The sequence below is a fragment of the Heterocephalus glaber genome, unplaced genomic scaffold (assembly GCF_053883595.1).
Source record: "Heterocephalus glaber isolate CG9 unplaced genomic scaffold, H.glaber_assembly_v1.0 deba00001472, whole genome shotgun sequence".
In the NCBI taxonomy this organism is placed as follows: Eukaryota; Metazoa; Chordata; class Mammalia; order Rodentia; family Bathyergidae; genus Heterocephalus; species Heterocephalus glaber.
This window is the reverse complement of record NW_028258315.1, coordinates 57,149,990-57,177,615: the sequence shown is the minus strand read 5'-3', so window position 1 is coordinate 57,177,615 and position 27,626 is coordinate 57,149,990. Positions and strand designations below refer to the sequence as shown.

The window sequence follows — 27,626 nt, the reverse complement described above, 5'->3', positions numbered from 1 at the left end:
GAATAATACCTTTTCTACATTTACTTCATTATAAAATTTATAGAGGGCATAGGTTAATATTACACTTATTGGTGGTACACAGGCACTAACATACCTATATCGTCCACCATTCAATAAGGTGCTCTGAAAACCAGGCTGACTTAGATAAAAAGGTAAAATATATATAAGTAGAAAAAAATAAATCACTGGGTTCTGAATCAGAAAGCCCAAGTTCCAGTTTTGCCCTAGATATCTGTTATATAGTATTGAGCAGGTTATGTACCCCTCAAACATAATATAAAATTGTAGTAACAATAATTTTTGCAGCATATAGTGTGGTTCACAACCTTTCCTTATCATCAGAATCCCTTGGATGGCTTGTTGATATCCAGACAACTACACCTACAAAGATTCTCATTCTATAGGCCTTGGTTGACATCCAAGAATCTTCATTTCTTATAGCAAACAAGTGATACCTACTAAAGCTTCTGGCTCATTGGCTACTGTTTGAGAACCACTGGTTAACAGTATTTCACAAAATGATAAGCACCATGAGGACTGGTACTGTACTTTAATACATATCATAGCATAACAGTTAAAAGCTAAGGCTTTGGAGCTACATAGACCCAAGTTTAAATTATGCCTTGGACTTGCTCTGGCTCTATTTTCTTAGGCAGGACATGTAACCTCTCATCTATAAAATAAGATTTTACTTCATTCAAAGGGTTATTGTAGAGTTAAATATCATAGTACTCTCAAGAATGTAGCAATCTATTTGCCACATATATGCCTAGTAGATTTGTATTGTTACTACTGAACTTGTCTCTAACCTGATAGCCTTCTTAAACAGCTGTTCAGAAAATACGTGCTAAGCAAATTAAATGCAGTATTAGGGGAGTGTGGAACCATATCATCATCTAACACAGTTCTTCCCAAAGGCAATATTTTGGTTCAAATCACCATGGGAAGTTTAGAAGTAGGGAAAAATGGAAGGATATGGCACAAAATAGAGTCTCTGTTTCAGCATTTTATATCACAGCAACCCTAGTGGCTTCTATGTGCTCCTGTATGTTTTTTAAACATAAAAATCATTTTAAAATCTTTTATCACTTTGAAATTTTCATTATGTAGATGGAACTCCTATCTTCAAGTTTGTCACAGAAACCGTCCACCAGGCCTCCACATGGGTGTCTCCAACTTGTACAGGTCCTATATACCTTGCTGCCGGGAGGCAGACTTTAAATGCTCTGTCACCTCTATGAAAATGTATGTGGCTACTAATTTGCTGCTGCTACTGCTGTTGCTAAAATGATGATGGCATTAAGAGTGGATGACAGAGGCCGGGGATTTAGCTCAGTGGTTCCACCGCCTGCCTAGCAAGCTCAAGATCCCCAGTTCTATCCTTGGTACCAAAAAAAAAGAAAAAAGAGTGGATGACAGTTTGTCCATGTACTAAGACAGACACCTTTTCTGAGTGTTCTATACACACAGATACACACATATCCATGAATACACACTTAATGGGTTTAGGCATTTATTATCATAGGTACTTATAACTATAGCCTTATCGTATAGAGAAAGTCACACTGCAAGAAGGCAGGGAACGAGCAATAGATGTTATAAAATCTATTATACAACCTTCAACCACAGAAGAAGGAGCTGAAACTAGTGGTCTAAGAAAATGACCTAGGCAGCAGTGGCATCATCATCATCATCATCATCATCATCATCATCAACAAGAGCAACAATAAGAACAGCAACAACATTGCCATAATAGGAACTAGGTTTAATTTAGAAGCAAACTACATTCTTAGATACCAATACTGGCAAGTTTCAAATATATGTTAAATGATGCGTAATTGCTACATGTGAGACACAGTACCAAGTGCAAAGAACATAACAATGATATTAATCCTCATAGATACCTAAAGGAAGTAAATACAGTTAATCTCCTATTTTGTACATGAATATCAAAGCAACTCATGCCATAGAGGGATGGCATCTCTGGATTGCACAGCTTAGACCCACCAGATGTACCTATGTAATTGCAGAGCCCATGCTTTTAACTGTCAGCTTTGCTAGTGTTTTGGCATGATGTAAAATGCCATGGACGATTCCTGTATTCCTGTCACCCTCAAGCTTCGAGGCAGTACCATTGATCCCACATTTCGACAAGACTTGTCAGTGAGCTGATATTAAAACCATATCATGTTTAGGTTCTCACGTATCTTTTTTCTTTCCTCTTCCTAATTTGTTCCATTCATTGATGTTCTATCATTTTATTCTGTGTAAGATATGTCCTAGACTCTATCAGTAATCCCTTCTGCTATTTATAGTTAAGACATCCAGCTTGGCTGAGCATAACTAATGAAGCCATTAATGATTTTGCTTTAGGAGAGGTTTAAATTGAATACTTCTAATAACTTTCTGTTTGTATTCCAGCTACTGTATGTCCATGCCTACAGGGATTATAAAATCACTGCCAGTTTCTCTATTTACCTCAACATCTTTACTACTGATTAATATTTTCCAACTGTGAAAATGTTTAAACACATAAATTAATATAGAAAAGTACTTTTACATTTGCTATTTATTATTTTCTGGGCATACTTACTTCATTTTTTTCCAGAATTTTTATCACTGAAGTCACTGTTTTTCAATCTAGGTATTAGCTCTTCTCTTGGCTAAACCTCTCACTTGGGCTTCAGCTTCATTTCATGCCCATAATTATGAGAGAGCATAGAGGAAATAGGAAATTCTTGCTTTGACTTCAGTCAATGTGGCTGTAAATGCACTAGGAAGCTAGTTGTTTCAAGAGAAACAATAATGTAGAAGCTCACTGTAGGACTACGCTTTGCAGTAATTAAATGAAAACGGACATTCCCTCATCTCTCTTTTGATCTTCATTAAATATGTTGCTATTGCAAGAACAGAGGCAGCACTAGGTGCAATATCTATATTATTTGAATGTTATCTGTTTTTCTGTTTATTCTGAGAAAAAAATGAAAATCTTGGAAACCGAAATATCATGCCTGGCTGTGCTACATGGCCAAGGTTTAAAACTAACTTTTATATGCTCTCTCATCCTTCGGGGATTCATGGGCATTATGGAAAACATATCCTGGTGAGGAGACGTGGGCATTATGAAGAAGGGAGAATATTTGCCAGTCCTGAGTTTTGCTGAAATATTTTGATTATGTGGAAAAATTGTGCATTTCGGGTTCTATTACCAATATCAACAAACTCTGGGAACTCCTATTGTGTACTTGTCCTCTTAGAATCTAGAAAAGCCAAACCTATAAATAACCTACTTTTGTTTTAGTGATAAAGGTTTTCTGATCCTAAAGTACCTCTGAAGAGTACAGAGCACTCTCCCAGTGTGTTCTGAGAGCAAGTATAGTCCTTTGGTTTGCATTTCTCACTCTCATATATTCAAACAGCATCCTTGTGAGTGACTATTCAACCCAGGGCTTCTCCTTGCTCTACTTTTTGAAAACACTCACCAATCTCAGAATATATCTCCCATGAATTATACAGGACCTTTTCTCTACTGCTTACCCTCAGATGCAGCTGTAACAACAGCATAGATTTTGCGAGCAAATCAACAAAATGTTTGCATTTGGAACAGAAGCACTTTCTCAAAAAGAGATAATTGCTGAAGTTGGTAAACTGAACCACAGAAATGGGAATAAATTTAGCCTCCCTGAAACCAAGTTCAACTGAGAATGTAACAAGCATACATTTTTGCACTCATTCACAGAGGGTTTTTAAATGTTTTCACGCCTCGTGCTGCACATGAACATATGGACCAGCCACTTTGTTTTTTCTTTCAAATTCTGCCAATGTGAACAGAATCAGTAACACATGGTAAAGCATATGACCTATGTGAAATTTCATATTAGTTGAATACAATTCCAGACTTAGCCCTAACCCTATCAGCATACATATCTGCCTCTCAAACCACATGTATAGATAGAATTGTACATTTTTAGAGTTAAAAGGAACCTTAGAGACCATCTGCTGTTCTACCTACTCATTGTAGAGGTGTAAACTAAATCCTAGAGAGGCAAAATGGCTTGTCCAACATCTGGTAAAAAATAAAGCTACTAAATAGTAAAAAGAAAAAAACTATCTAGATGTAGGACCTAGATAATACTTAAGATATCATTATATATTGTTGATGAATATACAGACATTTTCATATAGATGGATATACAGTCACTTTTCCATAATCAGTGTCAAAGACATATTTATTGCCCAGTTTCTTCCTAATTGCCAACAGAACCAATATCAGGTGTCTCTGTGAAATTTATTGATGTGTTATATTCTTTGTTTGGATTCTTCAAAAGCAGAGCCTGAGAGAAGGACTTTGGAGCAGTTAGTTTTTTCTGGGAAGTAATCCCAGGCAGCAAAAATAAAAACAACAACAAAAAAAGTGGACACTTAGATTCAATCCCGCTGGAGATCCTTAAAGAACTACAAAAATTTTGCTTAAGAGTTCACTTGACAAAGGGTAGCTGGAACCTGCAGGAGAACCTTGCAGAGTTCAACCCTGTAGGACAGGGAGCTCAACATGGGACTTGTAACCAGAAATCTGACTGAATCTCATGGAAATGTGACTGGCTTGCTGAGACTCACTAACTTATACCTGCACTCTGCTGCTCACGTTGTCTATTGTGACAGCAGAAACATACCCTGAAGGAAGCCCTTAATTTTTATTTGTTATTTTCAAAATTATTACTTTTTGCTCTTATTTTTAATTTTAATTTTTTTCTTTTTTCACTCTTTTCAAATTTTTATTTTTCTGTTCTTTTTTTTCTTTCTTTTCTCTTTTCTATTTCTCTCACATTCACTCTCTTGCTAACACACATCATTCTTCATCTCCCTTTTTGTTCCTGTTCTGGCCCTAATTCATATTTCTTCTTTATTTTTCTTTTCTTCTCTTTTTCCTTCTCTACCCTGTGTCCTCGGGACTCACTGCTAATCTTTCCCTACCTTTCTATCTATCCCTCCCTCCCGAACTCCTTCTAACTCCCCATCCTGAAGGGTACAGTTGTTATATTGAAGAGTTTACTCACTATATACATATGTCGGGTTGGTCCTTGATTTTGATTTAATTTACACAGTTAAAGGTGATAGATTAATAACTACCACAAATTGTCATTTTCTAAGATGTACTTGATGCTATGGTGTTGCTGATTGTATCACTTGGGCTAAGGTGTTGTGACTGATCTAATCAGTTGTCCTTCCTGGTATAATGAAAATGAGATAGCCTGAGAGTCATTAGAGACCGAAAACCTAAAGACCAGCTATATCTGGAAGACACCTCTGGGAAGCAATCATTCCATGAGGGTTCTAAATACAAGCAATAAAAATACTTACAATAAGCAATTTTAAAGTATCCACCCAGGAATTAAACCAAGGACAGTAACAAAAACAAAAAAATAAGAAGACATTTAAGCAAGGCACAAACTCAGACTTCCACCCCACAAAAGGCAATTTCTGGGGGAAATGAGGTGGAAAAGTCTGATAATCAACCACCTCTACACCCTGAACTGATAGCACAGGAAGTAACAAAACAGATGAATGAGGCCCTAGAAAAATTCAAAACAGAAAAAATTTCCCAGATAACTACAGAGATGGTGAGCAGAGTGAAAGACATGATAAGAGGCTCTAGAACAGAAACAGATTTAAAAAAAAATAGATGAGCTCAGAACCGTGTTGGAAACCATGAAAGGCCAGCATAAAAAAGAAATTGAATCCATGAAACAGATTCAAACAGATATCCAGGAGATTAAAAACTCCATTGAAAGTATGCACAGCAGATTAAGGGAATGGGAAGATACAGAAGACAGGATTGCAGTTAATGACCATGAAAACAGAGATTTCTTCAAAATAGTAAGGGACCATGAGAAATCAATCCAGCAGCTGCTAGATGATGCAAAGAAGAATAACATAAGACTGATAGGAGTCCACGAAAAAGCAGGACAAGGTACAATTGACATAAAAAAACTATTCACAGAAGTACTAGTAGCAAACTTCCCAGACAGAGGTAGAGAACTAGAAATACACATAAGTGAGGCATATAGAACTCCAACTAGCCATGCTCAAAAAAAAAATCTACACCTAGATATGTCATAGTTAAGATCCAAGAAACCCAACAGAAGAACAAAATCCTACAAGCAGTTGGAGAAAAGAAACAAATCACCTACAAAGGAAAGGCCATCAGAATCACAGCAGACTTCTCAACACACACCCTCAAGTCAAAGACAGCCTGCAGTGAAGTATTTCAAGCCCTTAAAGAAAATAACTTCCAAACTAGACTGTTGTATCCTGCAAAATTATCTTTCAAAATCGATGGGAAAATTAGATACTTCCACGACAAAGAACACCTGAGAAATTTCATGAACACCAAACCAGCACTCCAAAAAATTCTAAACAATATCCTAGAAAAAGACAATGAAGGTCACAACTCCATGAGGCCCAACAGAGGGAAGCCACCAGGAAAGGCAAGAAACTAAAGGGAAAGGGGGAAAAATAAAAAATAAAAGAGACAACAACAGTAAAACATCATGACAAGGATGAGTCAATATCTACCAATTATAACCCTCAAGTTAATGCTCTCAATTCACCAATCAAAAGAAATAGACTGGCAGAATGGATGAAGAAGCAAAGTCCAGCAATACGCTGTATACAAGAAACACACCTAACTCAAAAGGAAATGCATAGACTGAAAGTTAAAGGATGGAATACAGTTCTCCAAGTGACAGGAACCCAGAAAAAAGCAGGGGTAGCAATCTTATTTGCAGACAAAGTGGATTTCATACCAAAGCTAATTAAGAGAGACAAAGATGGTCACTACATCCTTATGAAGGGAACAATCCAAGAGGAAGAGATGACCATAAATATATATACATATATATATATATGACCATATATACATATGAGATGATCAAAAATATATATGTACCAAATATGAATGCCCACAACTATACAAAACAAATATTAATGGACATGAGAAAGAAAATAAGCACTAATACAATTGTAGTGGGGGACCTCAATACCCCACTATCACAAATAAACATCATCTAGAAAAAAAATTAACAATGAAATTCTAGAACTGAACCAAGCTATTGAACAAATGGACTTAACAGATGTTTACAGAGTGTTCCACCCCACAAAATCAGAATACACATTCTTTTCAGCTGCACATGGGTCATTCTTCAAAACAGACCACATACTAGCTCATAGGACATGTCTAAGTAAATGTAAAAGAATTGAAGTTAACCCCTCTGTATTACCAGACCATAGTGCAATAAAATTGGAGATCAATAACATATGAAACCGCAAAACCCCCACAAACACATGGAAATTGAATAACACCCTCCTGAACAACCAATGGGTCACAGAGGAAACTAAAGAAGAAATTAGACAGTTTCTACAAGTAAATGATAATGCCAGTACAACATACAGGAATATATGGGACAAAATGAAAGCAGTTCTACCAGGGAAACTCATAGCAGTGAATGGCCATATTAGGAAAAGAGAGAGAACTCAAATAAACAACCTAATGCAGAACCTCAAGTTCCTAGAAAAAGAAGAGCATAACAAACCCAAAGCTCCTATAAGAGAGGAAATTATAAAGATCAGAGCAGAAAGCAATGCAATGGAGACTAAGAGAATGATATAAAAATACAATGAATCAAAGAGTTAGTTTTTCAAAAGAATAAATAAAATGGATAAACTTTTAGCCACTCCTATCAAAAAAAGGAAAGAAAAGGCTCAAATCCATGCAATTAAGAGTGAAAAAGGTGAACATGTACTCCTGAACTGCAAGCACAATAACTTTTGAGTAATCATTTGCAGAATGAATGAACTAATGAATGACAAAAGACTCAAAGAATGAAATAGCATTCTGACTTCACAAGGGTGGCGGGTCAGAGAAATCAAGTGCCTTCCCCTGGCTGGCAGGGGAGAGCATTCTGCTGGAGGAGAGACGGGGGAAATGACAGATTTCTCCAGTGTCCTGACCCCTTCTTCACTGTCTGCTCCCCTCCCCTTCCTCAGCAGTCATATCATGTCACCTCAGCAACATCCGATGTTCCTGAAGAAGCAGACTGTGGTTAAGGACCTCATTCTTGATACACTGATATTACATACATACATGAACAACTAGGAGAAATTTATTTTATATGGCTGTAAAACTTCATATTTGGAAGGGACTTCCACTTAATTCACCTAGTCAACCAGATCCCCTAGTCCAGAGAATCCTCCCCAGGGTCCACAGAACTCTCCAGGATCAGAATTCAATGATCCCATAAAGATGGATGGACTACTATCTAGAATATATAAAGAACTAAAAACTCAGACCCCCAAATTCAAATACCCAATTCAAAAATGGGCATCTGAAATGAACAGACATTTCTCAGACAAAGAGGTAAAAGCAGCAAATAAACATATGAAAAAATGTTCAATATCACTGGTTATTCAAGAGATGCGGATGAAAACAACACTGAGATTCCACCTCACCCCAGAAAGAATGGCTGCTATCATGAAATCAACCAATAACAAACGCTGGTGGGGATGTGGGGAGAAAGGAACCCTTCTCCATTGTTGGTGGGAGTGCACACTGGTGCAACCACTGTGGAAATCAGTATGGTGATACCCCAAAGAACTAGGGCTAGAGGTCCCATTTGACCCAGCTATTCCCCTGCTGGGTATCTTACCAAAAGAATTAAAAGAATCATACCACAGTGATATATGTGCACCCACATTTATAGTGGCATGCTTTGTAATAGCTAAAGCATGGAAAAAGCCCATGTGCCCATCAACTGGAAACTGGATAAAGAAGATGTGGGTTTTTTTTTTTTAATAAAATGGAGTACTTCTCAGCCACAAATAATGAGAAACTGGAGACATTTATAGCTAAATGGATGCATACTGAGGCCATCCTCTTGAGTGACATAAGTAGGACACACATGTGTAAATACCCAATAGTTTCTCTAGTGTGAGAAAGTGAAAGTGTAAATAAGAATTAAAATGAATAATTGATAATTTGAAATAGGAAGAAAAGGTCCAAAGGGTTAGGGAATGTGGGAGGGGAAGGGGAAAGGAAAGAAGGGAAAGGAAAAATGAGAAACGGAAAATATGGAAACAAAGTCTTTGTAAATAGGGAAGGGTGGAGCGGGTGAAGGGAGGACAGAGAATGGGGAAAAAATAAGAACCAAGGTACATCATGTACAGGTACAAGCACCCAATGATAAAAGTAAATGTATTGTATACCTAAAATGTACCAATAAAAGAATTTAAGCCAAAAAAAAAAAGAATTCATTCCCCAGATGACAAGAGACTCAATCAATTATCTACTGATTCTCATATTCCCCTGGCTGAGGACTTCCTCCAAGAAGAGGGTTTATATCTCATCGTTTCTCATCTTAGTGACTGCAGAAAAAGACAAGGCAGGAAAAAAAAATAGAAGTAGAAAGTTCTGCCACAGCTGTAGTTGAAGAAATGGTTGAGGGAGTGTTCACCAAAAGAATCTTATACAGAGTTCCACACAACCAAATAATTTTAATGTATTAGATATTTAAATCTAATTTTTAAAACTTTCATGGATTACACCCTTAGGTGGCTTTTCTCTGAGTTAGCATGAAAAAACATGATTGGGCAGAATAAAGCATTGATTCATTAGATACGTATTTATTGGCTGGAACTATGTGTCAGGCCATTTTCCAGATGCTAGGGATATAGCAATAAACTAAAATGACAGAAATACCTGCCCTAATGTAGGTTACAACCTACTTGGAAAGGATATTGTGTATAACAACAACCTAGCAAAAGACCTTATTAGTCAGATATTGATTAAGAATTTTGAAGAAAAATTAAGCAAAGAACGGGGAGATACTGGTGAAAGGGAATATTGTTATTTTAATTTATTTACTGTGGTCAGGAAAAGCTTCATTAATTAGATGAAGTTTGAGCACAGTCTTGAAGGTTAGAGGGCAAATCATGTGGACATTTATGACAAAAGCATCCTTAAGAAAAGGAAGGTTAGTACAAAGGACTTACAAAGTCTTAAGTGTCCATAGCACCATTTTTAATATCACAAGAAAAACATTTACAATAAAGGTTTTAAAGTGATAAATCAGGGACTGCATTGACCTTGCAGATCCATTTGTTTTGCTTTGTAGAGATTTTTTTAACTTTAAAATGACTTGAATTGTATTCATTAATATTATGGTGACTTTGAAAAAGAGATGATGCATAAAAACCTCAAAACACTGGAAAACTTGTCACACAGAATTAGAGCTGGATGCTGGTTGGTATCTTAGTACAACATGTGACATCCAGTTTTCCACAGTTAGTGACATTTTCCATTGTACGGTATACTTTTGCTCTTTTAAGAACATGCATTTGCTAGCTTCCTTGCTCTTTCTTTAGTAGTAGGATATTGTCATTCTGTGTTTAAAATATATAAAGAAGATATAAGAAAATTCAATTTTTTTAGTGACTCACTTTATAGACTGTTGGCATCTCTAATGTTATTTTATAAATTATCATCCTAGACTGAGTCTAATATTTAGTAAAAGAGAATAACATTTGCACTGCACCAAAAATTATAAATCAATACTCTCAAATAATTATTAGATCTTCTAAGAGGTATTCCTTGAAGGATTAGTCTATTTATATATGCGGATCTTTATCCGCTTTGGGGAAAACAATCAGGAAAAGGCATATTTGAGATTGCTAATTATGATAAACTTACTAGGCCTAAATATTTTCCTTGCCAAACTCACCAAGGAAGTATAGAAAAATTATAAATGATGTACACAAGGAAAAGAATGAGCAGTTAAAGAAATCTGTTCAATATTCAGCATGTCAAGTACTATGTACACTAGTGAAATCAAGACAAATAGCAAGAAAATAAAAACATTAATTAAAGCTTCACCTTACCTACACTGAAGGAGGCATATGGTATGAGAATATTAATGCCATGTAAAATAGTTCACAAAAAAACTTGCAAAAGCATGTTATATACTGATTTCTGACAAGGAGCTAAGTGAATGGAAAGGATACAGGTACACATTCTTAGGTGAGAATTTTAAGTTGGTCAAGCCAAAACTGAAGAGATTAATGATATCCTTGATTTTCAACCCTTTAGTTTCCTGCTGTCTACTAAAGAATGCTAGATTAAACAAGCACATTGTTCCAGCCAAATGCTAAGACACTGATTCACTCTTTACAGTTTAAACTAGAGCCATTAAGAGAAGTCAGAGGGTTTCAGCTGAATCTTGGGGGGTGGAGTGTCGGATGCCACAGAAAATCAACAGATGTTTATAGTGTAGAATATACTGTTGGGGTGGGGAGATATTTGGATTCTGAACAGAGGAGAGAAATAAATAATATCTCTATAAAGCTGTTAAAATGTTCACAATGACAGACAAGTGAGAATGTTGTGTATTCCACTGCAGCAAGAAGTTTGGAATTTGCCGGTAGTGTATTAAAAGATTTATAGTAAATGATGGTGTGCATTTAGAAAAACAGGAAGAATGAAATCAAGATTTTAGCAATGCATTTGCAACAATGACTAGGTCAAATTGACAGGAAGGCTTAAAGAATATGATGGCCAAGAGTATGATCAACTTGAATTTGAGTTTTCTCTCTCCTACCTAAAGGTTATGTGTTGAGCAAGTTTCTTAACATCTTGATGCTTTAGCAAAAATATTATTGATGCTTAGCATAAATATAAATAGTAAATATTGTCTCTGGGTCATAGGAAGGTAAAATTAGATTGCTTGCCAAGTGCTTAACATAGCATCTAACAGGGGCTAACTGATCCATGCATGTTCACACTACCATTACTATCTTTTATTTTAAAATAGTTGCAAATAGTCATCAATAACAAGCTGTGAATAGCCTTAGAACTAATCTAATAGAGCTCTTCTAGAGCAGGAGCTGTATCTACCTTGCTCAGGATTATATTCTCAGGTCCTAGAACATGCTGCCCCATTGCAAGATACTCAGTGATATTTAAATGAAAGCATGAATCAAAGTAATAAGGAACCAAAAGTCATTTTTATTTTTTTTATTGTAAAAGGTAAATACATTGAGGTGTCCCTTGGAGTTGACACTGAATAACAAAATAGAACAATTAGAATCAATTTAAAAAGACTTTGAAAAATGCATACTATTTCAACCTGTAAACCAATTCCCAGTGCAAGGTAGACTTATAATATATTAACATTTGAATTATGCATGTCAAATGCTAGGCTCACATCATCAAGAAAAGTGAAAAAGCAATAAACAGCATGCTTGAAAATGTTAAAGCCCTTTTCTAGTAATTTCCCATGAGTATATGTTAAAAATCACCTGCCTTGTTGCTTTATGGCTCCTACTAAACTATAGATGCACTGAAATGAAAGGAAGGAGAGAGAGGGAGGGAGGGAGAGAGAGAGAGAAAGAATAAAAAGATGGAACAATATCAAAAAAGACATGGAAAGAGCAACCTGGATAAACTACCATCCACCAGACTCAATGTAGGCAATACTCCAGACTGTATTACTGGTTCTATTGCCCAATATCTCTGTGCAATTGAACACTGAGATGAGCAAAAATAACAACTTTCAAACTAAATGATGGCTCAAATGACTCTAAAAGGACCAGACAGACAGGTGAAACATCAACATCTATCTCTGGATACAACACCATGAAAAGAGGCCCTGAAAGACCATCAGGAAAGTGTATTCAACAATGTCAACAAATGTGAGTCATAGCAACCTGCACACTTATGATTTTATTGTTGCTATCTAAAATGAAGGCCCACTTTTAAATTAGTATGAAATACAGTGATATTTTTTAAATCAAAAAGTTTTGAAATGACACTTTACCTGCAAGGCACAACATGAATGATTGCAGTACCAGCAGTTCCCATGGCAACCTCATCTTCAGTTTCCAAGGTCAAAAGAGTTTCAAGTCCAATAACAAGTGAATAGAATTGTTGCTTCTTTTAAGTTTTGTATAATCTTTAATCTGTGGAAAAGAAGAGACATTAAAATGAGATTTGGGAATACCTCTCCTTGTGGTCTCTGCAAATTTGGCTTCACTTGAATATAAATAAAATTCACTTACGGAAAAGTATTATTGAAGGAGAAGAAAGAAACTTGTTAAATTATGACTATTAACCAAATAATACTTGGGCAGGGATTGGAGCTGTTGTACCCCTGTGGCTATTGAGTGAAGACAAGAACTGCTTCTAATTAGGCATGAACCAACCTGAAGGCAAGGGAATTGACTGTTTTTACAGTCTTTCCCTATTCCTTATTCCTATACTTGTTATTTTATTTATTTATTTTTTCCAGTATGAAAGATCTAACTTAGGACCTTATGGTTGCAAGGCAGGCACAGCGCCACTGAGTTAAATACCCTACCCAATCCTGGTTATTTTTAATAACCCAAGTAATACTAAATCTAAACACCAAATACAGAGACACTGCCACAAAACTAGATAAATAGGTAGGTTTAGCTTTGGTGGACCTTAAGGTGAAAATCCTCATTTTTCAGAATGAAAAAATGTGTGGGAAAACTGTGACTACTGCCTCATTTCTAACTAATTTTTTCCCATGCTGCACATTTCATTCTTTAAATATGTTATGGTTTGGAATATGACTTGAGCATGTCCTCTAAATTTCATTTTCTAGTAGCTTGGTCCCCAGTGTACCAAAGTGAGAGGTGGTAGAATCTTTAAGAAGTGGACCCTACTGGAAGGTGATTATGTCACTGAAAGAACTGCCCTTTGAAGGAATCAAGGTAGCACCCATGAGACCCATGAGTTTTTACAAAAGCAAATTGTTACAAAAAAAAGAGCCCAGCTCTGAACTGTTCTCTGGCTCCTGTCTGATGATATGAATTCTTGCTTTCACATTCACTCCCTTCATTCACGATGAGGCCCTGTCCAGAGTCCATGCAATATTGTTGAGACTCTCAGCCTCTCAAACTGTAAGATAAATAAACCTCTTTTTCTTCATAAGTAGCCTGCCTCAGTATTTTGTTATAACAACCAAAAATGGGGTAACACAAAATGCAATAGAGATACACAGCTCCATTACTTTCTGAAATTCTACTAGCTATGAGTAGCTCTCTTCTAGGTTCAAATGGAGAGATCCACAGTATAATTAAGAAGAGTAATTCTTCCTTTTGCCAGGAATTTTAACACAGAAGAATTCTGTGGTAAAGAGAAGTAGTTTGTTCCATGTACCAAAAGCTATAAAGCACATAACCAAATGAGTGAGGCAGATGGGCAGAGGCTGACATTCTGGAGTATACAACCATGTCCTGACTTAAAGATACCAGATGTTCCGCAACTCAAGGAGCAGAAGAAAACATGGGCTATGTATCATGTTGCAGGCAAATATATTTTCAAAGAAAAGCTGAAAATTGCATTCAATTTTTTACACTCTTTTTAAAAAATGTATCATTAAGTTTATTGGTACATTTTAGATATAAAATACAGTTACATTCATCATTGGGATCTTGTATCTTTACATGATATATCTCAGTTCTTATTTTTTCCCCATTTTCCCTGCCCTCCCTTCACCCCCTCCACCTTTCCCTATTTACAGAGACTTTGTTTTCATTTTTTCCTTTTCTCATATTTTTTCTTTTCCTTTCTTTCCTTTCCCCCACCCCTCCCACTTCCCCAACCCCTTTAGACCTTTTCTTCCTATTTCACATTATGAGTTACATCATTTGAACCTTACTTACACTTTTAGTTTCTCACACTAGAGAAACTATTCGGTATTTACACATGTGTGTCCTATTTATTTCACTTAAGAGTATGGCCTCAATGTGCATCCATTTAACTATAAATGTCTGTAGTTTCTCGTTCTTAATGGCTGAGTAGTACTCCATTTTATAGAAAAACCACTTCTTCTTTACCCACTCTCCAGTTGATGGACATTTGGGCTGTTTCCAAGTTTTAGCTATTACAAACTATGGGGCTATAAACATGGGTGTGCATATATCACTGTGGTATGATTCTTTTAATTCTTTTGGAAGGATACCCAGCAGAGGGATAGCTGGGTCAATTTAATTTTGAAAATCTCCAAAGTTTTAAATCTTAGAGATCAACTTAAAATATTTTTTTAAATACTGAAGTCTGAAACAAAGCCAAGTTGCTATCTGGTGCTAAGGGTTGCAATATGACCTCAGCAAAACAGAGCTCTCATCGTACTTCCTCTCATCCACCCTTCTCCCTGTGAGCCTGCAGCCAACCAGACATGGGGAGCATCAAGATGAGTAAGAAGCCACCTCTATCTTCTACAATCTTATGCTCCACAGTGGACAGTGACAATAATGTCATATAACTGCTATGTCATATGCCATGATCACAGAAGGAAGAAACTGTCTGTCTTGAGAGTCTTCATTAAGGAGATGATCTCCCATTGGAGTTTGAAAGATGAGCCTATTTATCAGTTCATCCGATATGCAAATGAACTAGGGAGTCTGGAGACCGGTGTTTCTTTTACAGCTCTGGCAGTAACTAGTTGGGTGGTCCCTGGAATGACACCCTACTCTGCCCGTCTCAAAAACTGTATATAGTTATGATGCACAATATGATTTTGAATATATATGTACACTGAGGGAGACCCAACCTTTTAAGTTGATAATAACCTGGGGGTTCTCACCGCACTCTCACTTATGAGAAAAATACTGTGAGAAAACACAAGCTTTCACGAGAATATTTACCAACACAAGCTAGTTAATCAAAAGTTGTTAGAGTTAATTCATACTGCATGATCACTGAAAAGCCTCTGTGTTTACCAGGAAGCCAACAGAAAGTAGAGTGGCATCATTTGAGAACTCCCTTTCTTCTGTGCACTAAGTAGCTTAGCTTCTGATAAAGCTGGACTTAATATGTTGTGAAGACAAAAGGGACCCTTAACCTATGATCTGCTGATGTGTCTGAAATAAGCAGTGTCTCTAATTGGATATGTTCCGATAGTCTTCTGACATGCATGGTGATTAGGCCATTTTAGATAAACAGGGTGTGCTGATCAATGAAAACTATTAATGTCTTAAGCAAATGATCAGGGTATTAATAATTAATTTTCCAAGGGAAATGTCATCTTGGATCTCAGGATTGATTTACCACGTTAAGCAGTTTCTCAAAGCAATTAAAATTAGCTTAGGAAATGTATCCAATTACACAATAAAGATTTAATTCACGATATGATACTATTTACAGGGCAGATTCTGTGAAGAGCTGTAGATTTTTAAGGATGGAGAAATACAAGGGCTCCATGAACATTTATTTACATTCAGGTACGTAAAGTTCACCCTCACTAATGAGAAATAATGGAGTCATTGACAGTAATTTTTCTAGTGGGCAAGAGTAACAGAAACACCATGTTTTCTGAAGAAAGCTGAAGATTCACGGATCTCATGTGGAACTGTGGTGCAGGATAAAAAGTTTCACATTTTCAGTTTTCCTTTCAGACCCAGAAAAAAAAAATACAGGATGCACCAAGAGTTGTGGTGGCAACAGATCTTCCCTGCAGCTTGGAGCCCTCTCTGGTTTATTGGAAGGTGGCTGTAGCAAAGGTAGTATACTCAGCACTAACTCTGAGATCTTGCCCAAGACACAGACTCATAAATCCTGCAGAGGAAGCTACAGAATGAAACAGAACTTGGTTGTTTTCTCTGACTTGGCTGCTTTTGTCTGAGCTGGAAGGAAATGCAAATCTGAGAATTATACACTTTTTTCATATTCTTCACAGAGCAAAACTTCCCACAGACCTTCATACAACACAGATACTAATAGTGAAGACTTCAGCATACAGGACTGAAAACAAAACGAAGATTTAGTTTTTTTCTTAAGAGTTGTGGTTTCCAGCCGGGTATGTTGGCACACGCCTGTAATCCCAGGACTCTGGGAGGCTGAGGCAGGAGGCTCACAAGTTCAAGCCAAGCCTGGGTAATTTCATGATTTAGCAAGACCTTGTCTCAGAATTTAAAAATAAATAAATAAATAAGCCTCAGGATATAGCTCAGTGTGAAGGCTCTAGGTTCACTCCTTGTACTGAAGAAAAAAAACAAAACTCATTTCCAGGAATATACATGAAGGGCCTGATAATATATGTAATTTGTTTTGGCACTTTGCTTAAAATTTCTGGTGCTATCTGCGTACAAGTTCAGCTCAACAGAAAGTGTGTTTATCATATGGCAGGGACAGTGCTAGGTGTTGAGTGTGCAAAGGTAAGAGAACCATAGTCCTTGTCTGCAGTGAGCTTGCAGTTTACTTGGTAAAAGAGGAAAATAAACCAGTAATTACAATTCAGTGCAAAATGTGTAATAAGTCTATCAAGTACATGGTCCTCAGTAAGCAAAGAAATACTGTGTAACTGAGCTGGGAGACAAGGTAATATAGGGGCTTCAAGACAGCCCTCCAAAGGAGCTGACTGAACCGAGTCTTGAAGAATAAGTAGAAGGGAGATTCTAACCACAAGGAAAACAAGCAGGTCATAAGCTGTGAGTTTACAGTGTTCCAGTTATAGCAACCTAGGACCATGAAAAGCACAGTTGGCCAAATCAGACTTATGCTGTCATCATGGATCTAGCACATTCCAGGTGTGCGGTTCATCTGTAAAAGGACCGCACGAGTACGTACCCTCCACACTTGCTGCATGTGTTAGTGACAATGTGCTGAAGGCTCTGAGCATGGGTGCTGGCACAAGGCTGGCATTCAGTAGCTTTCCTTGTTAAAGAGATCACATCACAGTCTGTGGTAGAAGTCAGGGAATGGGGTGGGGGGGTCAGGAGGTAAGTCAGAATCCTGGTTTCCAATCAACCTTGATTGAGTGCCAAAGATTTCACACTTGATTCTGAAGGCCAAGAGAAAAGTGGAAATGACTTTCAGTAGGGGAAAAATACTGAAGAAATTTGATTTCCTTGTACAGAGACGTGCTTCATATGCAACCCCAGAAGCACAGAATTATCTATTTTCCCTCTTTGCTTTTCTCCTCTGGTCAACAAGTTAATTATGTCTTTAATCATTAAGAAGACTTCCAATATTTAGCACATTTTCAAGTTCTTATTGTAGCAGGACTAAGTGGAAAACACTGGATTTCAAATTAAGCACACTGAATTCTTTCTTTTTGGTTATGGCACAAATTATTTGACTGTGTATCTGTGAATATGGTTGCTTGCTTGGAGGTTGGGGTTCATGCCATAGCTCCCATCCACCTCATGAGTGTGTGGTGAGGATCAACTGACATGTTTTCTAAATGAATATTATTATAGTTTAGAGTCACTCAAATTCAGCCCCATCCCATATCCAGCCAAATAGATTTTTGACTTATGAAGACAGAGATCTTTGTTTTCTTCATTGATATTTAAGAGACATATGAATAGCCACAGTAGTCAGTCAATAAATAGTTGTGATTAAATGAAAGGATAAAGGTATCTTATATCTTTTGTGGAACTACTCTGTGCTTTTACATTCACCTCTCATTTAAACCTATGTAATCATCCTGGGGGTCAAGCACCCATATCCTCTATAAAAATTACAGCTTGGGAATTAGAATATTAGAATCTATGGAACTTGTCTAAGGTCAAGCATCTAGAAATCAATGGAGCCTATATTAAAAATCCATGTCTTTGTACTTCAAGTACTAAATTTTTTGCTAGAGGCAATAAACTGTTTTCTAAACATAATATGTCTGTTAAAGTATAACATAATATTCTGATGGTGACTCTTCTCTCTAACTCTGCTTTTCACGTCGTCCTTCTGCAGAAGCAAAACTGGAAGTCAGTAAGCAAGAGTACAGAACCTATGTAATATTCACAACATGAAGTAAAACACAGGTTTTGGAGCTGAGACTTTGTCAGAGGTTATATTCCGCTACTGTTAATTCAGAATTCTTCATGTAACAGCATGCCGGTGAATAAGTTCCTCTCCCCCAAGTATAAGAACAACATGAACATTTGTTTTCTTGCTAATTATTATTTAGAACACTTGCATTCTTAAAGTAGGAATTTTAAAAAGGATCATCCACAGTTCCCAGTTGTATAGTTGAGAGTTTTCTAACTCTACAATTAGCTAATGAGAGGTGCAGTCAATCACAATGGTAGAGAAGCAATGAACAGAACTGAAAGCAACAGAGAAAACAGGCTTCCTCAGCAAGTGACATGCCAATCATTTCAAAAGAAAATGCCACACAGTCAAATCTTAATGTTCAATCAATCGACAGATATTTATCAACTAGCCATTATTCAAAGGGTAACATGAAGAATACAAAGAGTTATGGGTCAAGCTCTCTGTCCACAAGTACACTATAAACTCAGCTGGGTAGAAAATATTACTGACTCTATAAATTATCTTATAAGTCAAATGAGTGATACAGGTAATCTATACTGTACTTACATGTGAAGCTCGGCTATAGTTCTTGGATACTGAAAATTAAGATCACATTAGTCAATTAAATGAGTTTACTAGGTTTTCCTTATTGTACTCCCTTTGTATTCTATCTAAAAACAAAATAAATACTTTGGTTCCTGTTTGTGATATCTTTCCTATTTTAATAGGGATTGGAATAAGTAGTGTGCTAAGAATAGAGAGAAAATGAGAGTTGTTTAATGTCTCTTTGAATTGTTTATGCAAAGCATGTGAAGAATGCAAAATATGAAAGCATATAAAGAGCTTAGGTAGTATCTTTGGGAAGCCACACCTATTAACCAAGAGGTAGACATGTGTAAGATGGAATACCTTTCCTATACTCTACTCATCTACCAATGACTGATTTACTCTGCTTCTACCAAGACTACATTAGAAAGTGTTCCATTGAATGATGTAGGATCAACTACAGTGGATAATCCTCTCACCCCATTTTTAAGGTCCTACTAGTCAAAAAAATATCTGTCACTTGTGATGACTGTAATTAGAAATATAATAATTACAGTAGGTAGAAAATTTCTAAAATAAAAGCCAGATAACCAAAATTTTATTATTTCAACTCTTGAAGGATCTCTTTTACAAAGTTAGAAAGGCACAAGAGTTATAAAGACTTATTTTGAAAAATAAATTTAGTAAAGTTTTTTCAAGTATATTCCTACTAATAATTTCTCAATACACTTCAAGCTCATAAAACTTTATTCTAATTTTTTAATGTTGAATCTTGCTACTGAGAAGTTCATCTTTAAAAAACTGAAGCAATCACTGTGCGGTATTTTGAAACGTCACTGGAATAAAATTCGGAATATTTGTGATCTAGGTTCAGTATTGTTATTTACTTGCTGTCCAAGTTTGCTCATAAATAAAAAAAAGGAGATCTGGGCCGGATCATTTCCTAGGTTTTGTGAAACTCTGAGTAGCATGAGAGAAGAGTTGTACACTCAAAAGACATTTAATTAGTTAAATGAAGAGTAACCACCATGCCTTTGTCATCATCTAAGATGTTTGAAGCTTCTAACAATTTCTTAGATTACATCCATTTCCCATCCTTTCAAGTTGTTTGAAATACATAGTTTTAAATTCTATGTGCGAAGCTGTTACATGAAATGTAATCTTAAGACACAAAAATATATCTACTATTCACAGCTTCCACTAAGTAACCACTTACCGTACTACCTTTTAAATGTTCATTTAATTTCCCTTGTATTAAAGTAATACATGAACATATCTTGTTTCTTCTCACTCTTGCAAGGAAAGTGCTTCCCAGGGAGCAAGGGTTGTTTTCTGGTGTCTCAGTAGTGACATTTTTAAAAAAATACATATGCTACTATTTATTGATTCTTTTCTATATTATTTTCTTTTATGACAATAATTAACTTCTCATATAACCACAGCCAATGACAGATACACATACACCTTACTATTGCCCAAATTGAGCTCTATCATATCATGTAATTTGGTTAATAATTTTCCAGCTCAACCCCTGAGTTTACTGCTGGTATTTCTTTTTTACAGCATTTATATTTTCTTGGAGTTAAAATTTTTATTTGTTTAGGTTTCTTAAAATATGTCACAATTTTATCCTAAAAGTTCTACCACATCTAATGCTTTCAGTATGTTTAAATATACCTTGTAATTTATGTTTTAGTAACTTTTATTTATGCAGAACATGTAGATAATAAGTGCCTTAACAAATCAATTGCAAAACATACATGATTCAAGGCTTCTAACACCATTTACTTGAAAGAGAAAAGTTATGTGTTCCAAGGTGTAATTTCATGTAAGCAGAGGAACCTTTACAATGCATGTAATAAATGAGATGCATAAAAGGACATGTTATTAAATTTAAGTATGTTGAAAGTAATGCAATGACAGAAAATTATACAAAATTACTGAAGAAATGATAATATATATCACTTATAGAGCACTTACTTTGTCAAAGTCATCGAAATATTATTTTAACTTATACAATCTTTAAAATAAGACTTTAAGGAAGACAATAATATTCTTTCCATTTTATAGGTTAAGTGAACTTCCCCTAGTTAGGCTCATAAGTAATGGAGGCAGGATTTTAACTCTAAATCTTTTCTTCTCAATTTTATTGAGTTATATTTTACATACTGATATGTACCTTGTTATGTGAGGTTTGATGAGATTTTAAAAATGTAAACAGTCATATAATAATCACTACCAGCATAATGCATAATATTTCATTCACACTGAAAATGATCCCTAAAGTTTGACTTCAGAGTGTGACACTTAAGCACTCTGTTGAAGTTCTTCCAGCTAGTTACATGTAACTTCATTATTAGAACAACAGGTAATTGTAGTATATAAAAAATAGTGTTTTCCTCTCATATTCTAACTGCTTCTGAGATAATTGATCCTTCCTTTATAGTATGATTTGTACACTAGTTCACTCCTGTTACAATAAAAATGAAAACAAGACAGATCAGAGCACAAGACATAAAAACACATGGCACTTCCACTATTTCCTTGACCTATAGAAAGGAAAGCTAATTGATTATGGCACTCCTTGCTGCCTAGCCCAAGTGCAGCCCCCACATCTTCTCAATATAGCATTTCAAGAAGATATGACAAAATCAATACCAATTGCAAGTAAAATAAAAATTCCTTTGCTTCCCTTTGGTGGTTGAGATCACTGCATTCCAATCACACAGCTAGGTTTAAATCTCAGCTTTACCATTTAGCTGGTGACATTGGGAAAGTCGTTTAACCTCTGCTAGTCTTGTTTTCCCTCTTTTGTGAAGTGATAGTGAAGATATAATGCAGTTGAAAAGAACACAAGGTAAAAATCTTTCTAACTGGATTCTTCTAGAGAAATCTGAGCATGGGTTTGAGGAGGTAGACTTGTTGAGGGACAAGATAGGCAGGCATAGAAGCATCTGGCATTGAGAGACAACAGTTGCAGGGAGCACACTGTGGTGGAAGGGAAATCCTTGGATTCCCTCCTGAGTATTAGAGGAGAGTAGATGCAGGGACTTGAATAATGGCACTGGCCAGAAATTACAATGTTATCTATGCTCTCTGGGTATTAGGAAGTAAACTTTGCAAACTCTGTTAAGGCTCTCACCTCCAGAGAAGGAAAGAAAGATTTCTTAACAACCACCTCACGTTTGTTTTCCTTCTGCCGACTGGTGTGCTGCAGAGTGCCAATTCTGCTAAACTCCCAAATAAATCACTGTTAATGAAGCATGATTGCACATACAGACAGCAACAGGCATTTTTTAATCACCTAAACTAAAGAAGAGCTAAAGGTAAGCACAAAACTCTCTAATACCTAATATATTAGGTGTCAGATCGTGTGACTCTCATGGCTTTTCCTTGGATGCACTTAGTGGGGAAGTAAAGCTTACTAGTATATTCATCATTATGCACAGCTTGTCAATTGCTCAGACAGCCAAATCAGATACTTGGTAGCCTAAAAGGGAATCTGTATCTACTTAATGAGAAAAAGAAAAAAATATTTCAAACATAAAAACACAAATTATTATAGTCTAGCCCAATAAAGGAATGAAATAAAATTTTCTATACTCTATTCTTTATTTGTAGATTATTAACTGATTTATATGTATGATTTACATGTAGTAGGATACAGCAATAAAGAAGACAGGGTTTGCCTTATGAAGATTATTTTATTCTACTGGGGAACCAAATACTATAATACTTTAAGGAAGCTGAATAGTGTACAAGTGCACTAGTATTAGAGAAGAATGAATAAGGTCTTTGGAGTCAGACCTAAGTTCAAATCTTCATTTTTATGTCTATTCTATGTATTATTTTAGAAAAGTTATTTCTGATCTTGAGTTTTTCATCTATAAAATGGAAATGCAGCCACCTACTTCAGGAGTTTATGTAAACACATGAGGTAGCTAATTCATCCAAAGGGTTTAGGACTGTAATGAAAAAGCAACATGATCTTAACATCATTTTTGTTCTTCCTTGGCAAACTCAGAAGTCATTCTCTTATAGTAAATGCAGTTTGGGAGGGTAAAACTACCCTACTCTTTATCTATGCTATAATAGGGTAACTGTATTTTCAGCTTACCATCTTATGTAACAGTAAAAATCAAACTCGTGTATTCCATATCTTCTGCAATTATTTATAGAACTAAATATTATAACATTTGTTTAAAATAATCTGCTGAATACCCACAATATGTCAGGCACTGTATTAAGCATGGACATCATAGTGAATTTGAGAAACCCTACCCTCATTGAGCTTGTATTCTAGTCATTTTTGTCCATGATTCTGTTTTCTTGAGAAAGAGGTTAATTTCCTGTGAAGCACCATCAGTATCATCGCTCCTTAATCTATGAATGCATGCAGATGTTAGAACATTTCTCCATCATCTGTCAAATTCTACTGAATTCATATTTGGCAAAGAAAAGTTTTTCAGGGTCTTCCTGCAAATTTTTTTAAAAAAGTATTTAGGCAATGCTTTCTCTTTATTTTTTAAAAATCTTTTACACACGAAACTGAATCTCAAGCATGAAAAATGCAAAATAATAAAAATATTAATTTTTTCTTAAGTACCCACTAGATGTTAGTTAGGATACAACTGTTTTAGATAGATTACCAAATGCTCACAATAACTTTAGGTGGAAGTTATAAGATGTTTTTTCCCACTTGCCAAAGAGGAAAGTGGGTTTGGGATGGTGTGTTAACCATTTATTTCTTTAATATACCTTGTCTTGCTCACCTCTAAATCTGTAAAGCACCAATTTCCTCTTTGAGTACTGCATCAGGGGAGATAGCACTGACATTGTAAAAGAAAAATAAAGCAGTAAGCCAGTAAACTTGATGAAATTTGCCTTTCTCTGCATTGTTAGGGATACTTCATCATCAGACACAATCCAATGAGACCAGATCACAGCATCTGGATCCAAAGTTATTAGCATGTCAAGGTGTTTTTTCCCCTTACAAAAACAGCATTATGTATGTGACAGGTTTTACAAATTTATTTATTGCCCTTATCACCAATGAGTGATTATCCATCTAGTTAGTGTAACAGCCAAAAATAGGCAGCAATTAATATATGTATTCTTTGTTTAATCAGTCAGACTTACACCAAATTGGACAAACACTAGTTGATTCTGAGAGAACCAGATTTCAGGCCTGAACTGTCACACACATAACAACAGATGTCCCTGTAGTTCTCGATGTGAAATGAGCACATGCTGCCAATCTACTTTCTATTTATATTCTCATTTAAAATGCCAAAGAGCAATCATTTCCAGTTATAAAATGACTTTTATCCAAGAATCTCCAAAGAGCAGTGTATTAATTCTTACCACACTGGTTGACATGAAGGCTAAGGTTCCAGTATAATAATTTTTGGCATGGAAACCGAGGCTAAAAAGAGTATAGTAATTAGATATGATTTTGTAATTAAGAATAGATACATTTTTGTTTAAAGTGAATGTGGGGGAGGGATGTAATTTGGGGAAGGTTAGCCTACTTCATCCATCGTAATCGAGTGGTCAAGGCAGCTTCACCGGGGGTGAGACATGTTGCTCTCACGTACCCTTACATATGGTAGGCAGAGAACAACACAACGCCCTTCTGTGGTGTCTTGCCAAGAACACATATAATCATGAGAAAACTTCAGAAAACTGGGTGATATTCTATGACATCACTGGCCAGTAATTTTCAAAAATAACAAGATAGCACAAGGCAAGGAAAACCTCAGAAATTGTCACAGACTGAGAGACTAAGGAGAAATGTATAACCAGTGAGATTCTGGATTGAATCCTAGAAAAGGAATTGCACATTTATGGAAAAATTGGTCAATTTTAAGAAGAATATGTTGTTTAGTTAACAGTATTGTACCAATACAAATTACTTGGTTTTGATTATTAGAGTTATGTATGATATTGACATTATAAGTACAAGAGTGAAGAGCACATGGAAACTCTGTACAATTTCTTGCAAATCTTTTCTGAGTTTATAATTATTTCAAAATAAAGCTAATGATGCATAATTTCCTGGCTTGCTCTGATATCCTTCTTGAAAGAAATGTGCATACATCATATCACTGTAGATGCTATATTTATGATTTACATACATCATATCATTGTAGATGTTATATTTATGATTTACAGCATACTTTCTGTATAAAGTTTAAGCATCTCATGTTTGGCCCTGAAAAGATGATCGAAAAAGAAATTATGTGAAATAGCAAATGTCTGGCTTTGCAAGATGCAATCATTATTATCAATTTTATTACCTCATTGTAACTTAATTAAAATTAGACTGCTGGATAGTCAAACTAGATATGCAAAGAATCTGCTTATCTTAATGCAGAGAAAAATACAGTCAAAATTATGTACTTGGATGCTAAAATTAAAATACAGATTTCCCTTAAATTTCTCATTTACTATCAGTGTGAGTTCTTTGCAATGAAGTGTGAGTTCTATGTAAAAAAGGGATAGAAATATAAAAATGGTAATAACTGTAATACTATATTTCTTTTTCTGTCATTAAACTTCATTCTTAAGTTAGCAGCCTGAGAATGTTGTTGCTAAAGAAAAAACTGTAGTTATAAACTAAGATTTAGTTGATTTATCTACAAAAACATTTTTCAGAATGTTATTGTAATTTGTGATAAAATAAACTTTGACATTGACACTATTTCAGTCATCTGCCAAAGAACAAAAGAAAAACCTAAGTAGTTCAAATCACACTGGGAAAATATAATTTCATAATTTTTTTCTAAAGGCATGCCTATACACATTTCAAATTTTTATTTTATTACCCAGCAATCCCTTGTGTATTGCATCTTAGCTGCAAGTTTCAGTAAAATATTTTTGGGAGTAGGAGAAAAGATTAGTAAAATATGTCTTGTTGGTACCTTCATTCATACTCTGTAAATATACCTAAGATGTAAATATATATCTGACTTTCATAGCTTTCCATTTCAGGCTAAGCCTCATCCTCAGGTTACTTTATGGAACTTCTGTGAGAGAAAACCATAAGGAAAAAAAACTCTCTTAGGAAAGGCTAACCTTGATAGAGGGAAAATAATAGCCTGTGTAATCACAATGAAATTCTCTTCCAAGTGTCTGTTGTGCCAAGTGAAAGGAAGAGAAGTTTTTACTAACTAGAAAAAAATAGTTTTGTAGGTATTTTCTCTGACTTCTTGACTCAGTAAGCCCTCACGTAGGGCTGTGGGCAAGGAGACACAAAGGCAACAGACTGCAATGATAGACTTGTGGCACTTCTAAGCTTTGGCATCCCTTTCTCCCAAGAGATTCTACACTCTCCTGATTTCACACTACTGAGGAAGGAGCCCGGAAGTCATGGTGAACATGTTCAGAGAAATCAAGAAAAGAACTGGAAGATACTTATTTTACTTCTCGATGTTAATGCTAACATGGGCGCCAAGCATACAACTCTTTCATACAAATCTCCAAACCTTATCTGTGGTTTTCTCCTATTTTTTTTTCAGCATCTAATCTTTATCTTCAACAACCATTTATTAAAAATTGCACACATCCTTAATCTTGGATCTTAGAAATCACATTTCTAAATGTGAATACACATTTCTCCTCATATAGCCAAAATATGGGACTAGTATGTGAATCATAATACATAACTTTTTTCTTTTAATCATTCATTTTATTTTCTAAAAAATGTAAAATCACTTGGAAATGCATCTGACTTTCATTCAATTATATTTCTGAATATATATTAACTGTAATATATGTTATGGGCATATATAACCATATGTACATATTAAATGTGATTCTGTGCACTTGTGCATGTGTGTGTGCATGCATGTAGGCACATGTGTCTGTCTAAACATTTTCAAGCTCCAGGTGTACTTATAATTTTTTTGTATAGAGAAAAATAATTTTAAATAAAACCTTTATATCCTTTTGTGGCTCACTGTACTAGACACCATCAGGTAGCTATATTTCAGGTATTGTTAGTGAACATATCATGTTGCATTCTAACTGAGAATAACTTTCAAAAATACCTCAAACATGCTGTTAGTAAACAGCACAGGTGCATGAGGACAGGCAGGGTGTGTAATTATACATGTATTTATTTACATGCCCACAAGTTGTATGGTCTTAAAACAGACCTAAGGCCAGGCTCTTCCAGGCTAAGCGGTGTTGCCAAGGAAAATTCCCAGGTTTGCCTCCACAGTCAATCACATCCTTCCAATGTAAG

At 35.6% G+C, this 27,626-nt stretch overlaps 1 protein-coding gene across 11 annotated transcripts in view; it reads right to left on the bottom strand.

Annotated features, from left to right (window-relative positions):
• The window catches only part of Cntn4 (contactin 4), a 955,384-nt gene that overhangs the window by 496,452 nt on the left and 431,306 nt on the right, over nucleotides 1-27,626 (bottom strand). For 10 of the 11 annotated variants that reach the window (XM_004854222.3, XM_087182038.1, XM_087182036.1 and 7 more), the window contains one exon: nucleotides 12,867-13,008. In XM_004854222.3, the coding sequence (XP_004854279.2) occupies nucleotides 12,867-12,921 (55 nt within the window). In that variant the 5' untranslated portion in view covers nucleotides 12,922-13,008. Of the gene's footprint in view, nucleotides 1-12,866; nucleotides 13,009-17,644; nucleotides 17,854-27,626 lie in introns of those variants that run through there. The other variant, XM_087182035.1, reaches the window with a different exon arrangement.